Here is a 17,072-nt window from a genome sequence, read left to right as displayed (position 1 = left end):
CATCACTCTGTGGCCACCAGACCAAATGAGAACACTCAGAACCTTACTGCTCAGAGTGTGTCAGATTTAGAGACCAGGGGCACCCAGCACCTCTTGGGAGCTTGGTAGGCATGTGGAATCTCAGGTTCCACTCCAGGCCTGTAGAATCAGGCTCTCGGGGTAAGGGCAGAATTCTAACAAGCTCACGGTGTGAGTCATGTGCACTGTAAAGTTTGAGAACTACTGATTCAAAGGATCAGATATTCTGAGGTATGTTTTCAAGAACTTAGATGAACATAAGTATATACATATATATATTTATGGAAGTCAATATGAGTTACAGTGTAAGAAGGAATCATAGATTATCTAGTCCCTGCAGTTCCAGTGGCAGATAGGAAATAAACTACTCAAATGTGTCAAGTGTACAAAGCATATTTGAATTAAAGGGGAAAAAAGTGGGTTATTTTCTTGCCTGAATAGATGCACAGAGCTGGCTCTGTGTCAGAAGTGAAACACAGGACATGAAGGTGCAAATTGGCCAAAGGCTAAAGGACACCAGCAGTGGGAGCCAGAAGCAGAGACAGCGTAGGTGGTCAGCCTATTCCCAGCAAAGGCAGCAGCTCCTGAAGGAAGGAGTGAGTGTGGCTCCTGTATGTGACTCATGGGCGAGTAGCCCTAACGCCACTCCAGTCCCCATGCTCAGCTCAGCTCAAGCTTGTTTCTTAACCATAGCAACTTTTTTTTTGAAACAAGTTAGGATGGATTATACAATCTAATTATATAATAATATATATGCATATAATAATTATGCAATATATATAATAAGTTATGTTGAAGTATTATGTTGAATACACTATAAGTGAATTTGTAAGATTTGGTGGAACAAACTGAAGATTGAAGATTAAACCTTCAAGTTTAAAAAAAGTGTGTCCAGTGAACTTCAGTCTTTGCTCAGATGTCAGCTTCTCAATGAGTCCTGCTCTAATCTGCCCTAACACCACCTCAGCCACAAAGTTGACACCCACCCAACATCCTACCTTGGTGTATTTTTTTCCACAGTACATGCCTACTAACACACAGCATATTTTTTTTCTGTGTCTTTACTGTCTGACTACTGGAATGACTCTTTAGGATGGGGATTTTGTTCATCGTTCACTGAAGGGTTCCTAGCACCTAGAAGCATCCCTAGACTCCATGAATATTTGCTAGATAAATGAATTACCTAGTGAGGAGAGTACTTCATATCACAGCAAGCAAATAGAAAAAACAGATGTTTTACTGGGATTCTCTGTTTAATGGATGCTATTAAACTAGTCATACAGAAGATAACTTCAAGAGTATTTCTTTGCTGTTTTCCCGCAGAGGGAGAGGTATGAGAATTTTCCGATGTGAAATTTTGTTTTTGCTATTTTTGTAGAGGGCCCAGTTGCAATGTTAGCTCTTAGTTGTAACCTATTTTTTTTACTCCTTTTCATGAGTTAAAATCAAAGTTACAGCTGAATGGTGGTAATTAAGCTAAGAATTTCGCTAGCCATTTGTTCTCTATTCCTAGCTGTAAGCTCTCCCACTGAGGCACACAGGAAAGTTAAAGATTGAAGCATTTTCTTTGGGCTAACCCAGCCAAATGCAGCTCTTCACAGGGCAGTGGAAAAACATAAACATTCATTTTAACTGGTTTTTGCACAAAGCACTTCCTAAATCTTTGAAGTGCTCCATAGTGGGTTGAATCTTTTGAAGAATAGATTGGACCATGTTTAGAAAGAAACTCATAAATTCAGGCTGGCATGATGATAAGGGAAAATGGAAAATATCAGAAGCCTGCCTGACTGCTGGCCTACAGCAAATGGGCACAGCCCAGTCAATCCAAGGCCGGAGATGGGATTCCCATGGCAGCAATAGTGAATCAGTCATCAGAGCACCAATATTCAGCATGGGAGCAAACCCACTCCCCACTTCCCTATTCCCATCCCTCGGGAATGGGGAAAAAATAGCCATGGTGGGGGGAGGGTGGGTTTTCATTCCTATTCAGTGAACTAAGAATATGAAGTCCTCAGGAGAAAAAGAAAACTCTCCAGACCATAATTTCACATATTAACTGAGAAGGCCTGGACATTCAAATCTGGTGGCTGTGTTGACAGACCACACTGAGCAGTGTGACCAAGTAGGAAGACAAACCTGAAGACATGGAAGCCTGCTGGTCACGATGGACCAACTGCAAATTAACTGGAGTCCACAGATCTGAGATTTGAGAGAAATTAGTGCCTGAAAGAAATCAATCTGTGAACAAAGGATCATTTTATAAAGACTTAAAATACAACCTCGAATATAGTCTCTGTAATAGTATCAGACTAATGATAGCCACTGCTTTCAGATCCTGTGAGCCTAAGCCGCTTGGCAAAAGAAAATCTACTCCTTTGAACTCTATTGTCCATGAGTTGGAAAAATTATAGATTTAAGAGCAAAACTAAAATACTTAGTGCTATTGTCTTTCCTCTGTGACCGGAAAAAAAAAAAAAAAAGCCTTGCTAATGGACACTAATTGGAGTGTTTCTAATGGGAAGTAAGAAAACTTACCCTGTTGTGCCTTTCATTGCAATCCCCAGTTCAGGGATTTATGACAGTATGCACGTTTCCCAAATGTGTACCTCCAAACTTCCTGGTATAGTTGTCATTTAAACAGCAGAGCGTTGCAGGCGGCAGGCAGAACTGGGGACATGTAGGGATGTGCTCCTAGAAAATATTCAAAGAAACAGAGCAAAAATCTGGAGGAGATTTTTTTTTTTTTTTCAGTATGCAGGATCTTCAGTCTGCATTGCAGCATATGAACTCTTGTTTGCAGCATGTGGAATCTAATTCCCTGACCAGGGATCAAATCCAGGCGCCCTGCACTGGGAGCTCAGAGTCTTAGCTACTGAATCACCAGGGAAGTCCCTGGAGAAGATTTGACTGAGTTTTTAAAGTAGATAAACTGTTCAACTGAGGGACATTATTTTGGGGGGCTCCAAAATCACTGCAGATGGTGACTGCAACCATGAAATTAAAATGTGCTTCCTCCTTGGAAGGAAAGTTATGACCAACCTAGACAGCATATTAAAAAGCAGAGACATTACTTTGTCAACAAAGGTCCATCTAGTCAAGGCTATGGTTTTTCCAGTAGTCATGTATGGATGTGAAAGTTGGACTCTAAAGAAAGCTGAGCACCAAAGAATTGATGCTTTTGAACTGAGGTGTTGGAGAAGACTCTTGAGAGTCTCTTGGACTGCAAGGAGATCCAACCAGTCAATCCTAAAGGAAATCAGTCCTGAATAGTCATTGGAAGGACTGATGTTGAAGCTGAAACTCCAATACTTTAGCCTCCTGATGAGAAGAACTGATTCATTTGAAAAGACCCTGATGCTGGGAAACATTGTAGGTGAGAGGAGAAGGGGACGGCAGAGGATGAGATGGTTGCATGGCATCACCAACTCGATGGAAGTGAGTTTGAGTAAACTCCGGGAGCTGGTGATGGACAGGGAAACCTGGCATGCTGCAGTCTATGGGGTTATAAAGAGTCAGACTTGACTGAGCGACTGAAATGAACTGTCCAGGGAAAGTCAGCCACGAATTCTGCTTTGTTTTGTTTTGTTTTCTCCTTACCTCCAGCTTTTCAAAGCAAAATGAAAATTAAAAGACGAAAAGCATTTTGAACCTTTATCTGAATTTAATAATACACAGCAGTCAGTTTCCCCTGACACTTTTCAAGAGCTCACTATGTGCCCTGAGCAAAGTCACATGCTTCCCATGTGCTATTCATTTCACATCTCCCAACAGTTCCATAAATAGGAATGGGTCCTATTTTGCAGGTGAAGCAACTGAGGCTTGCAGAGGTGCAAAGGCCTTGCCTGTGGCCACACAAATAAAGAACTGGAGCTAGTTTGTTTCATTTTAGAGCCCATGTGCAGTGCCAGTAGCATCAGACATTTGGAGTTAAGGGTGGTAACTTATGAGCCAGTTAGCAAGTGTCCCCCAAACTTTATGGCCATGAAAAGCAAGTTCAAAACAGCTGTTTCTCTAAAAGGAGTTAGCAAGCTGGAAGAGTTAGAACAGCATCCTTTAAGCCTCTCATTTTTCATTTTTCAAGTACATACTCAGTGGGTTCAGTTCAGTTCAGTTCAGTCACTCAGTCATGTCCAACTCTTTGTGACCTCATGAATCACAGCACGCCAGGCCTCCCTGTCCATCACCAACTCCCAGAATTCACTCAAACTCATGTCCATCGAGTCGGTGATATCATCCAGCCATCTCATTCTCTGTCATCCCCTTATCCTCCTGCCCCCAATCCCTCCCTGCATCAGAGTCTTTTCCAATGAGTCAACTCTTCGAATGAGGTGGCCAGAGTATTAGAGTTTAAGCTTCAGCATCAGTCCTTCCACTGAACACCCAGGACTGATCTCCTTTAGGATGGAGGGTAGAGAGTATAAAAGCTTCCACTAAATTACTACATACATACGTACATACATAGGAAGGAAAAAGAAAGTTTAAAACATAAATGTTCTTTTCTTCTCATTGCTTCTGTAGATTTTGATTGGAGCCGTCATCGCCATGGGCTCAGCTGACAGAGATGGCCGCCTACACCCAGGAGATGAGCTCGTCTATGTGGATGGAATTCCAGTGGCTGGAAAGACCCACCGCTATGTCATCGACCTTATGCACCATGCAGCCCGGAATGGGCAGGTCAACCTCACTGTGAGAAGAAAGGTGCTATGTGGAGGTGGGTAGCTCGAACCAGCAGCAGGAGTTGGGGGTTAGGTGATGTGATGCTTTGTGAGTCGTGATCAGGACACTGGAAACAACATTTTAAATCGGTTTCCATATTATGAGGGAAAAGACCAACCTAGATATTCCACATGTAACAATGAAGTTGAAAGTGCAGACTTTGACCTCACTAGTATAATACATTTCTAAGCAGTCAGGGACGGGGGAGCCTGGTGGGCTGCCGTTTATGGGGTCGCACAGAGTCGGACACGACTGAAGCGACTTAGCAGCAGCAGCAGCAAGCAGTCTTTGAGGCTGACATTTTCCATGGAGTCATTTAAAAAATTCCTAGCAAAGCCTGGGTCTAATTTAAGATGTGTATGCTCTTTGCTTTTTAGTAGGTGCTAGTTATATGAAGAACATTATAGTAGTGAAAAATATAGATTCTGAAAATGTTCTTCATTGTGTTTACAAGCCAAAAACCTCAGTGTTTTGATACCACAATAAGGCAACGAGGATGGAAAACTAGCTTCCTTTGTAGAGCCTGATAAAAGGTAACAATGGAATGATTACCCTGATTTAGAAAAATACAGCTATATGTTACTCTGAGAAAACACAGTTCATATAACTCCAAAGTTATGAGACAGAGAAATTAGAAGTAATTATTCCCTTTGCAACCATTTTCTCAGCTTCATAAAAGAATCCACAAAGACATACTTTTAAAATCAGCCCTCTTAGTCATATTATGATGATTCAGTTTATCTCTCTTTACCATGTCTCAACTCCCCCAAAAAAGATTTATATTTGTAAGAATTATGTTCATTACAAGCATTATACTTTTTTTTTAATCATCTGAGCACTCAGTAACATTGGGAATATAGTTCCAAACCACAAGTGTTTTTCTCTGTGACAGCACCAACGATGTTCTGGCGTCACCTGCCCCATGAGTCTGCTGGCCTCTTTGCTTAGCTACCTACTGCTCCTCATACAGAATGATCAATGCTAGAATTAGGAGGGACCTTAGAAAGAGCAACGTGAAATCCCTCATGTAACAGATGACAAATCAAGGCCCAGGGGTTCAGTAGATCACCCTGTGGTCTGCAGTGAGTCAGTGATCACGCAGGGACCCATCTCTCCAGCCAGGGCTTCTTTCTTTACACCGTTTCCAGTTCCCTTCCACACTCTACAACCAACCCCATGTCCAGTGAATTCAAAGCCATTAGACCAACCTTTAGCAAATGTCACTCCCTAACATAAGGACTCTTCTACATGTGCTATTATCATCATACGTTTGAATTTTTTAAAAGGCCACCAGCTAATTACAGGCTCTAAACCACTCAAGAAGATAAGGTTTGCTAGTCAAATTAAAAATCCTTTTTGAGTCTTCTAGAAACTAGATTTAGAACAAGAGCCATCACTTAAAAGGCTAAGTCAGAAGTACTGTTAGCCCTTACCCATAGAGACTGCTGTGGATCTTGTATCATACGGAGCTTTTGCTAAGAGGTGCCATTCATCTTCAGAAATTCACGGCAGACCGCTTGACCCAGTGAGGTAAAGCACCTTGAATTATGCCTTATCCTTGGGCGAGGTGCCAGGAGGGAAGACAGTGTTTGCTTGGTTAACATTTAACTGTCTCTCACCCTCCAGAATGATTTTTAATAAAACGTTTGCTGTGTTATATGTTCTGTAACCCAAAGATAAATTAGGAAGATGCTTGATTTACAAGGAAATATACTGCAAAGTGCAAAAACCAGTGCAGCAACATAATTTCATGCTCTTCTTGCCACCAGCTGATCATTGCAAATTAAATTTTGTTCTAATCAACCCAAGCTATTGGAGTGTATGCCAAATACTGCAAAAATGTATTCTTGCAATTTGTGGATTGTGTGACTTCCGTGAAGATACTCTTTGATGCAGTTCTTAGCAACTTTACTCATTTAGGCGTTCAAGTGCATTTCAAGTGCATTTAATTTTTGAAAACGTTCTACTGCAGACTGCTCATTCACACCAGAAGAGTTTCCAAGTTAGTTCAACCCACTCTTCCTTGAAAGCTTTATGAGTATTAAAAACAATTAAGTTCAGCAAAGGATACTTTGATAGTAAAGTCAGTGCCTCGAAATAGGATGGGACAGATTTTAAAAATATGCACAGGAAGACAGCCTTTCTTCATAGCTGCCATTTCTTCAACAGTGAGAAGAGATAGCTGCAAATGGATGTGGGAATGGAGATGTCATTTCTAGGGTTCTTATTATCATGGTTAAAATTATTATGCTTTCCTAAGCCAAGGCAGTGGGGGTACAAGCCTAGCTTATGATGAGATGGTTCAAAGCCGAGGCAAATGAGCAATTAAATAATGAAGAGACAGAAGATGAACAAGAAGACAGGCAGTGTCACCCACTTCTTGCATAAAGGAGCACTGTAATGGAAAAAGAGCTGAAAGAAGGAAGGTCATAGAGATTATACCCTTCAGCATTATGCTTGCTTCGGCTTGTTCAAATGTCCTGCTTCACCTCAGAAGACCCTAGGCAGTGGTTTCCTAGCTAATGCTCAAGAGGAAAAAAAAAAAAAAAAAACATTGATTATGAGAAATATAGACCAGTTAATTACATTGAGCAAAAATGAAAATAACGGAGAAACCTGCTTCAAATGTTAACATATACATTATGTATGTTACATACATAACACACTAAAAATAGAAAGAAAAAATTTTCAATTAGACAATGGCAAACTAGACACTCGAAAGTGAGAAATTGTGGAGTAAAGGATGAAAACATCCAATTATGTATCCAATTTTATCAGTTAATTTTAGTACAGATCTTGCACCTTAAACTAGTTTTGAGATTTGTCTTATCCATGCCACTAGCTCCAGTATTTAGCTGTTTTTTCCCCAAGGATAGTAGACGAGTGGCTTTAATTGTTACACTGAAAGTATAAATATTTATATGTCTCAGCTTTGAGATGCTCGACATAGTGACACATTATTTTGAATACATGCTATTCATCTGAGAGAAGAGTGTCTCTGAGGAGTTTCTAGAGCTGATGTGCAAGAAAGTTTTATGACTCAATCAGAACTTGTTAGAGTCCATCTTAAAGCTATCAGCATCTTTTCGTTAACACCTAAGGGAAAGTATGGTCTTCCCTGGTGGCTCAGCTGGTAAAGAATCCGCCTGCAATGTGGGAGACCTGGGTTTGATCCCTGGGTTGGGAAGATCACCTGGAGAAGGGAAAGGCTACCCACTCCAGAATCCTGACCTAGAGAATTCCATGGCCTGTATAGGCCATGGGGTCGCAAAGAGTTGGACATGACTGAGCGACTTTCACTTTGAAGGGAAAGTGATTATTGGCCCGATGCTGAGAAAGGGAAAAGTCTTCTTTACAACTGGGTGAAAAGTTTAGTCAGTGATTAGGGTACTGGTGCGGAGAAGGCAGTGGCACCCCACTCCAGTACTCTTGCCTGGAAAATTCCATGGACGGAGGAGCCTGGTAGGCTGCAGTCCATGGGGTCGCTGAGAGTCGGACACGATTGAGCGACTTCACTTTCACTTTCCACTTTCATGCACTGGAGAAGGAAATGGCAACCCACTCCAGTGTTCTTGCCTGGAGAATCCCAGAGACGGGGTAGCCTAGCAGGCTGCCGTCTATGGGGTCGCACAGAGTCGGACACAACTGAAGTGACTTGCAGCAGGGTACTGGTTAATTTCCTGCTCCTGACTGCTATACTTTTTGTCAGTTCTAAATGCAGTCCCTTATTCTTTGTCTATAAGCATTTAAATAAGTTGTCTGCCCTGTTGAGCATAAAGCAGGAGTACATAAAATCAAATGCCTGTGGGTGGGCCAGCCCCTTACATGGCAAGGGCACTACAGGGATGCACTATGCCTGTGGACACTCTAGCGCACGTATCTAAGCTCTACCATGCACAGTCCCCATTGCCTCAGCCATGCTTTAAGACTCACACATCTGCAGTGCTGTCATACGTCTGTGGGACAGTCCTGAGAAGGGACCCAGGCACACCCTGAAAGCAGGCAGGGGCTGCTTGGTTACAGAGTCTGAGAATTCTGATACCCACCGGGTGATCTTGAAGGGAAAAAAGGGCTCTGGTTGAAAAAGTCTCTTTGCCTACATGCTCCTCACTCCATGGGTAAATGAGTAAATCAGGAATGTACAGGAGACACTGGGGAGTAGTTGAGACTGTGGGGTCTTGCACATTTCATACTCAGTCAAGAGGGCAGCAATTGCCCAACTCTAATTGATTATTGGAAGCTTCCCAGGTGGTGCTAGTGGTAAAGAACCCACTTGCCACTGCAGGAGACGTAAGAGACATGGGTTTGATCCCTGGGTCTGAAGATCCCCTGGAGAAGGGCATGGCAACCTACTCCAGTATTTTTGCCTGGAGAATCCCATGGACAGAGGAGCCAAATATTTCAAGAGAAACTAGAAATCCAGCTTTCTATAAAATTTCCCTGTTTAAAAATATTGCCAATTAATTTTAATAATCATTTAATAAACTCTAGGCCAGCACTGTGCGGAGAAGGCAATGGCACCCCACTCCAGTACTCTTGCCTGGAAAATCCCATGGACGGAGGAGCCTGGTAGGCTTCAGTCCATGGGGTCGCTAGGAGTTGGACACGACTGAGCGACTTCACTTTCACTTTTCACTTTCATGCATTGGAGAAGAAAATGGCAACCCACTCCAGTGTTCTTGCCTGGAGAATCCCAGGGACAGGGGAGCCTGGTGGGCTGCCGTCTATGGGGTCGCATAGGGTCGGACACGACTGAAGCGACTTAGCAGCAGCAGGCCAGCACTGTGAAGGAATCATTAATAGGTCTGCAGACCAGGAGCAGCTCCTGGCCAGCACTTGACTGTTCTTGTCAAAACTACTTCAACCTGGAGGACTTTATCAATGACACCTGCCTTCCCAGACTCTCTCTCCCAGTCAGCACAGTGATGATTTCCAGTATGACCGGTGAGGACAGACAGAAGCTAAACCTAAAAATTAATTATTTGATTTGAGTAGATATTAAGTGACTGAATTTTGTATACTCATTTGGCTGTAAGCCAGAAGGATGAGTCAGGGATACTGGAAATTAGTGATTTTTTTTTTTTTTTTTAATGCACATGGTATTTAGTCACTTTCTGACATTTTACTATATTATTCTAAAACAATGTTATTCATGCTCCATACCAGGAAGTGTTATTGAAAAGAAGACAGGCTCGTTTGTGTCTAGAGACAGCCAAGTAGAAAAATGATGTGGAATCAGTTCTATTCCTCAAAGCCAATCGTTGGAAGTCGTCTTAACTCCCTGGGTTTAAATGTGCTCGTGGTGTTAAAGATAAAGAACATTGTTGGAGAGGATGAAAGAGACATCCAGAAGCAATAGAAATGTACTCTGTTAATGTATTTGACTCCTTCACTCACCCGGGGACCACTTGCATTGACTTAAACAATGATTGTCTTTCTTTCTCCCTTTAGAACCAGTGGCAGATCCACTGTGAGTCATTTACTGCAAAGACAGATAATTTTTCTTTGTGCTGCTGTACTGACGACTGCAGCTCTCAACTCCCTAAAATATGACAGCCAGAAAATGAGATCTTTCTTGTCACTGCCTATGACATTTAGTTACTGATTTGGTCCAGTAACTTGGGGAGCTCTTCAATTTAATGTTGCAGCATAATAATTGTTTGTTTTTCTTCTTCCTGACTATCTCTAATCACTTTATTTCCAACTTGTGCAAGGACTGATAAAGGACATGTGTGCTTCACCAGGACAATAACAGCTTGTCTTTGGATGATGTTTTCTAGTGGAGAGGGTTCATTTTACAGGCAGTTTGAAATTCTGGTAGAAAAGAGGAAAAAGCTTTGCCATTGACATTTTTTGTTGTTTTTCTTTTATCACTTCAGTACATTTCTTACAGATGAATGGCATCTATTTGCTTTATTTTATTAAAACCTGATTGAGTAAATATCACAGAAAATTCAAATTTATCAAGTGATAATAAGCAGCAGCCTGGATCTTCTTCATTTTGTACTTACAGATGAGAAATGAATACATTTTTGTAAAGATCATTTGTAAAACAGTATTTTAGTAAATGCAGTTCCATTTTCTGTAGGTATCAGTGTAACAAAACATCTCTTATAGTCAGTGTTCTTGCTCCCTGATTTTTGAACTGACTTTGATTTTTGAAATGAAATGATTTTTCATTTCAGAATATAATTGCAGCTTAAGTAAGAAGCCCTCACTGGAACTTTGGCTAATTATTTTTAACTTGCCATATGAGACAACTTCCAGTATGCCAAATAGGAAACCATATCTAAAGACCCAAAAAAGAATCATTAATTATCATTATTTTCATCATTATTTTCAGTCTTAATGTCCCTCTATTCCATAAATATCTTTTGAGTACAGATGGACAGGGAGGCCTGGCGTGCTGCAGTCCATGGGGTCTCAAAGAGTCGGACATGACTGAGCGACTAAACTGAATCAAATTGTAAGATGGAGATGAAATGGTCATTTTTCTAATTACAGCATTCTACCTGCTTGCTTTTAAGTTTTTTTTCATCAGAATACCAGAACCTAAGTATTATTGTAAAATAACAAAATTCTTTCTTGGATGATAGATCAACTTTCAATTTAAAACCTAGCTTCTCTTGGCTGCCAACTTTCTGTCATTTCCCCCTGAAAATATACTTACTTTCTCATGGAAGTATTGGCTTGGTTTATCTGGTTGATATAAACTATATTTTGTAATAATACAGAATTTAAATGAACAAGGCTTCTAACACCTCCCTTAGAGATTCAAAGTTCATCATTCCTTAGCCTGATATCATTGTTAGATTTGATCCTAGAGTGAGCAAAGTAAGTGTTTTCCACCTATACAAAGTGAATTAACACTTCAAGGCTAACAGGGTGTCACAATATTAAATAAAACCATGGCTATTTAGTAAAATTGCAATAGAGCTCTTACATGGACATCCCCTGTTAGCCCCAGCTACAATCAGCATTCCTCCCAGTGTGGCCTTGAAACCTCATCTAAGTTCCTGGGCTCAGTTGTTCCTATATCTACTGAAAAAACTTCTTGGGTGGACTTTGAAGATGTGTATTTCATGCTAGTTCTATAAGTTTTATGTGTAGTACAGTTTAGGATTCTGTCTACCTGTTTCATGGTCTTTTATGGTCTGTCTTAAGATCAATTATGATCATGAAACTAAGAAGCCCTATATTTCAAACTAGGTGTTGTCTAAGGGAGTTGTAATTTTACCAAGGAGAATTTATAAACAAGTAACAGCACAGGGGGACTTGAGGAGGGGTTTTACTTGCATTTGCTGAGAAGGGTGGAAGGGAACAAGACCTAGGGGCCTCCTTAACCAGGTTCATAGCCTTTTAAATATGCATCACATCCAGAGACTGGGAGAATAGGAGCCAGTCAAGCAGTCTTGTAACAATACAGGTGTCTGGAACAGTGCCCAGGGCACAGGAGATGCTCGTTCATTCAGACTCTGGCTAAATAACCAGGTACCTGTGTATGATGTGTGTTCCAGGGGAGCCCTGCCCAGAGAATGGGAGGAGTCCAGGCTCCGTGTCGACCCACCACAGTTCTCCTCGCAGTGACTACGCAACCTACACCAACACCTACAGCAACAGTAACCATGCCGTCCCCACCAGCAACGCCTCTCCCCCCGAAGGCTTCGCCTCCCACAGCCTGCAGACCAGCGACGTGGTCATTCACCGCAAAGAGAACGAGGGTTTCGGCTTTGTCATCATCAGCTCCCTGAACAGGCCAGAGTCTGGATCCACTATAAGTAAGTGACTGCTCTGCCTGCTTTTGAATAAGAGGTCATCTTTCCATTGTCTGGTGGTGGGGGATCCCAGATAAGCAGACCAGAGAAATGTTGTGTTCATAAATAAATGTGCAGCCTGAAAGTCACAGGCTACAGTCACAACTAAGGCATCTTTAACACTTGACCAGTCAAAATGCTGACTTTGGCTTAGAAAGAATGCAAGACTACCACTGATGTCCCCCCAAACCCACAACCCCCATGAAAGCTCTTCTTTCACTTTATATTGGGAAGAAAATAAAGCAGAGTGATATAGGAGTCTTGATATGAGGAAAGGGGCACTCCTGTTCCATAGAGTGACTGATATGAGACCAAGACACAGAGCTGGGCAGGAGCTAGGCCATGCAGGGCCTCACACACCCTGGGAAGGAGTGTGGATTATAGATTAAATCCTTGTGAGCCATTGGAAGGTTCTAAATGGTAGACAGATATCTAACTTAATATTTTTAAAAGATGAATCCAGCTACTTGTTAAAAATGAAATCAGAGGAAAGAGAGCTGGAGTGGAAGTGTGAGACACAGTGAGGAGGCCTTTAAAAGAGTCCTGTGGATCGTGCTGATATTCTGTGATGGATAAAATATTAAATCACTGTGCTGTGCATCTGTAACTAATGTATTATTGTAGGTCAACTATATTTTAGTAAAAAAATAAATAAATTTTACAATAAGTGAATAACTTAATAAGACAGCCCTGGAGGTCCAGAGATTCTAGTGCCTTCCCTTAGGGTAGAAATTGTGGAATGGGGGAAGTGGGTGATTTCACCTTCAGAGGTTCCTCCAAATCTCTGGTTCCAAGAGACTGTACAACAGGTGACAGCCAGAGGTTATATTTCTCTTCTGATCAAGCATCTTTGCAGATTCTCAGCTTCTGCAGTGGTTTTCCTTTCAGCCACACTATTTCAAAAGTTACTTGTCAGCCAGCAAGCATTAGGACGGAAGTGATAGGAAAACTTGTTCAATTTTTATGTTGAAGTGATTTAGCCCAAAATGGTGTGAATAGAAACACTATAATAGAGAGCAATAAGAGGAAAAAAATAATAATAATTGAGTCATGTTGTGGTCCTAAATTTTGTATGAATTGTGGTTGTTCCCAGCACATGGTGGGGGGTGCAGATGTCAAACAGTGCTCAAGAAATCAAATTGTTGAGTATGAATACGAACTTTTTATGATAAAGTTAATGTTAGCAAAATACTACCAGGACTAAATGCCAGAGAATTGCCCTGTTTAGCTTCAGCTTTGACAAATTCAAGGGTGGAAACTATAGAAGCATTAAACCTCGTTGAATATGTACGGAAGCTAAATTGCATACATCTGAAAGTACGATTTCACTTATCTTTTTCTTCATGATAAGCCAAAGAAATAAATCCAGTCTTTAAGCTTAGAGTAAAAGCAGGATTCTGTCAGTGTGGTGGATTCACCAAGATTAAAAGGACACAAGACTAAAGATTTTCATGAATTATATAAATAGTTTGCCAATAATTTACACTTGGGGAAAACATTCACAGAGAGCTTTTGTAGCTATTCCAGTCATTCAAATTGTGTGTCGGATCCTGTCGGGACAGGATACTTAAAGGACTGGAATAAAACAAAGTATACTGCCACAATGAAAGTGTTAAGAATGTACGTAAGGTCTCATCTTTATTTGAAGTGTAACAGCATAATTGCTAAATGTACAGGAGGATGTGTGTACGCACACACATGCACTTATTACGTAAAGAAGCCACAGATGATCTTTCTCTTGCAGAGAAGATCCATGCACGGACAGATTTGGAGAACACCAGGTACCAGTGCTTACAATTAAATGTGGATTTTTCTTTCTGCCAAGTGACATTAGACTGACCTCAAAAGAGTAATTCTACCCCTTTTTTGAAATGGTATTATTTTATATCACCCTGGACAGTGGAAATAGATTCTAGAGTTCATGATACTTCTTAGCTTCTTTTTTTTCACATATTTATTTCTTTTCAATTTAAGAAAATTGAAACACACACTGTCCCTATGTTCCATGGGAAGAGCAGCTATTACACTGATAGCACATAGTGTTTACAGCCTATAATTTGCAACATGCAGCTAAAAGGTTCCTAGACCTAATACTGTTTTATACCTAACTTTCATAATAATTTTCAACTCTAATGTTGGAGAGAAAGACTAAGCACCTCTTTGTTGTGCCACACAGCCACTGTCAGAAGATCAAGCTTTCCTGGGCTCTGGGAGACTGGGAGAATCTGATGCTATCAGGAGTCACAGTCATTCCCGGGGCTGTGTCATGTTTCTCTTAGTTTCTTATCTGAGCATCAGATCTTGAACACATTTGTAGTTTATTTTTAAGGCTACTGAGACGCTTTCCTTAACGGACAGGCGCTGTTATTTATGCCTTTGATAGGGGTACTATCACATTTAGGCGAGGGAGTGGTGTGGCTATAATCATACTGTCTGCTCCTGAAACCTGGCTCGTCACTTACTGGCTGTGTGACCTTGAAGAAATTTCACAAGCTTTTTGGACTTTACAGTTTCCTTGAATGAAAAGAGAAAGTAATTCTAATGCCTGTGTCATCAGGTTGCTATGAGGGTTGAGTGAATTAGTACAAATAAGTGCTTAGAAAAACTCTGCCTCAGAGTAAGCACTAAGTATGCCCTTGTTGCTGCCTTGACCACCTTGCCTGCTAGGAATCATCACTGCAATCAGCTCACTCTTCTCGGAGTGCTGAGTTCACGCTGGCATCAGTTCAGTCTGCCATTTGTCAGTGCCCCCCACTCTCCCAAAGCAGCTAAATCTGAGCCACAGATGAGCATCTCTGAGGGCCAGCACCCCCTCTCCCATCCTGACCTTCTGGGTGCAGAGTCTTCCCGATGCCCCAGGCCAGTAGTAGGGGCGGTAAGAGCAGCAGTGTCGTCGGCCACAGCAGACCAGCAGGCCTTGCTGAGGCTTCAGGCAGGAAGTCTCCCCAGACTTCACTAACCAATGGACTAGAAAAGGCGTGGCAGACATCAGAATTCAGACTCAAGGCTGTAGCTTTTAGAATATCCAGCAAACCTGATGTCTCTGTTGACTGTATCAGAGAAGAGCAGAGATCTGGAGATCCTGTGTAAGCTTCCCTGCCCTCCAGACAAAGAAAGCATTCCCTTCCCCAGCTTCTTCAGCCCATGTGGCAACTTAGTCAGGGAGGCCAGATGTTTAACCAATTGGGAACTTTGAAAACCAGCAAGCTTCCTGAACATTTTTGTCCCATTATCCAAAATATTGCTTTTGTTTTTTAGACTTTAAAATTGAACTCAAGGGAAAACAAAGTGGTTTGCAAACCAGAACCTAGGGTAACAGTGAACTGTAACAGGCATTTGCACTTAAAAGTGTTTGAAAGGATTAAAAAAAAATTATATATAAAGCTGTTCATGGCCATGTTATTGATAAACATTGAAAGTTGGAAGTAATGTTAGAAGTTTCTCCAGAACTGGAAATGATGGTATATTTGGAAAGTTCAAGGGATTTGCTGCCCATGACTGACTCTCCTGTCGTGCTTGCTGAGGTTTTGTACTCAGGATAAAGAAGGCTCAGGTAGGCTTCTGATTCAGAGTGGATCAGATGCCTGCTCTATAAAAATGCCCCAGCGGCCACGTGCAGTGGGGTTGACAGGTCAGTCTTTGGGCCTCCCTAGTGGAAGGTCTGAGTCTGACAACCTGGTTTTATTACAGAGCTATAACCTGTCACCACAGATGCTTCCTGCTCTGACCTCGAAACCTGTTTTCCTACCAGCGGTTCCCAAGAAGGGCTTTGACACAACTGATGAAATAAAGTGATGCTTAGTGTCCTGCTCTTATAAAACCTGTGAGGAAGGTTATGTTGAAATGTATGGAGTCAGCGTGCCTGGGCAGCTCGGAAATCGGTGGTAGGGGCCGGTAGCCTGTTGAGCGGATTCATAAACTTAGGTGCAAACAAACTGAAGGTCAGGCATGCTCAGGACAGCAACCGTAACCCAACTAGGCAGCAGCAGTGGAGGAACAAGCACTTCAGCCTTTCTTTCCCTTATTCACATTGTCCCAATGTCATCAACTGGTTTCTGTCTTTACTGGAAATGCCTCACTGGTCAACACGATACTGGCTCTTCATCTTTCAGCTCTGGGTGAGAGTTGAAAATCTTTTTTCCCGCACGTGAACTTTCTCTGGCACAGGTGGGGAGCACAGACTAGGTCATTGTTGACTTTCCCTAATGCCCACTGCAATCTGATATTCTAGGGAAAAGTTAGTCAGTTTTACCTTTGGTAGAATGCCCTGATGACTCGCAAAGTTCTTAATGATATCCATAGGTCCTGGTGTTGAAAAGTTATTCTAGAGATTCAGAAACTTATCCAGTGGCTCTTTTGTGACATTTTAAGTGTAATTTACCAAAAAGGATGAAATAAAACTGAACAATTGGTAAAGAAATTTTTTTTCCACCTGAACTCATCCCACCAACCATGCAGCCACTGAATAGTCATTTGAGTTTAGGAGAGGTACAAATTAAAACCTAAAATCAAGACTTCTGTAGT

At 41.6% G+C, this 17,072-nt stretch overlaps 1 protein-coding gene across 7 annotated transcripts in view; it reads left to right on the top strand.

Moving 5' to 3' along the window:
- The window catches only part of MAGI2 (membrane associated guanylate kinase, WW and PDZ domain containing 2), a 1,472,905-nt gene that overhangs the window by 1,289,891 nt on the left and 165,942 nt on the right, over positions 1 to 17,072 (top strand). For all 7 annotated transcript variants that reach the window (XM_070369681.1, XM_070369676.1, XM_070369674.1 and 4 more), the window contains 2 exons: positions 4,537 to 4,729; positions 12,252 to 12,512. In XM_070369681.1, coding sequence (XP_070225782.1) covers positions 4,537 to 4,729; positions 12,252 to 12,512 — 454 coding nt within the window. The remainder of the gene's footprint in view (positions 1 to 4,536; positions 4,730 to 12,251; positions 12,513 to 17,072) is intronic.

This window comes from Bos mutus, chromosome 4 (genome assembly GCF_027580195.1).
Source record: "Bos mutus isolate GX-2022 chromosome 4, NWIPB_WYAK_1.1, whole genome shotgun sequence".
Taxonomy (NCBI): Eukaryota; Metazoa; Chordata; class Mammalia; order Artiodactyla; family Bovidae; genus Bos; species Bos mutus.
The sequence above is the reverse complement of the archived record's forward strand: the minus strand, read 5'-3'. Positions and strand labels throughout refer to the sequence as shown.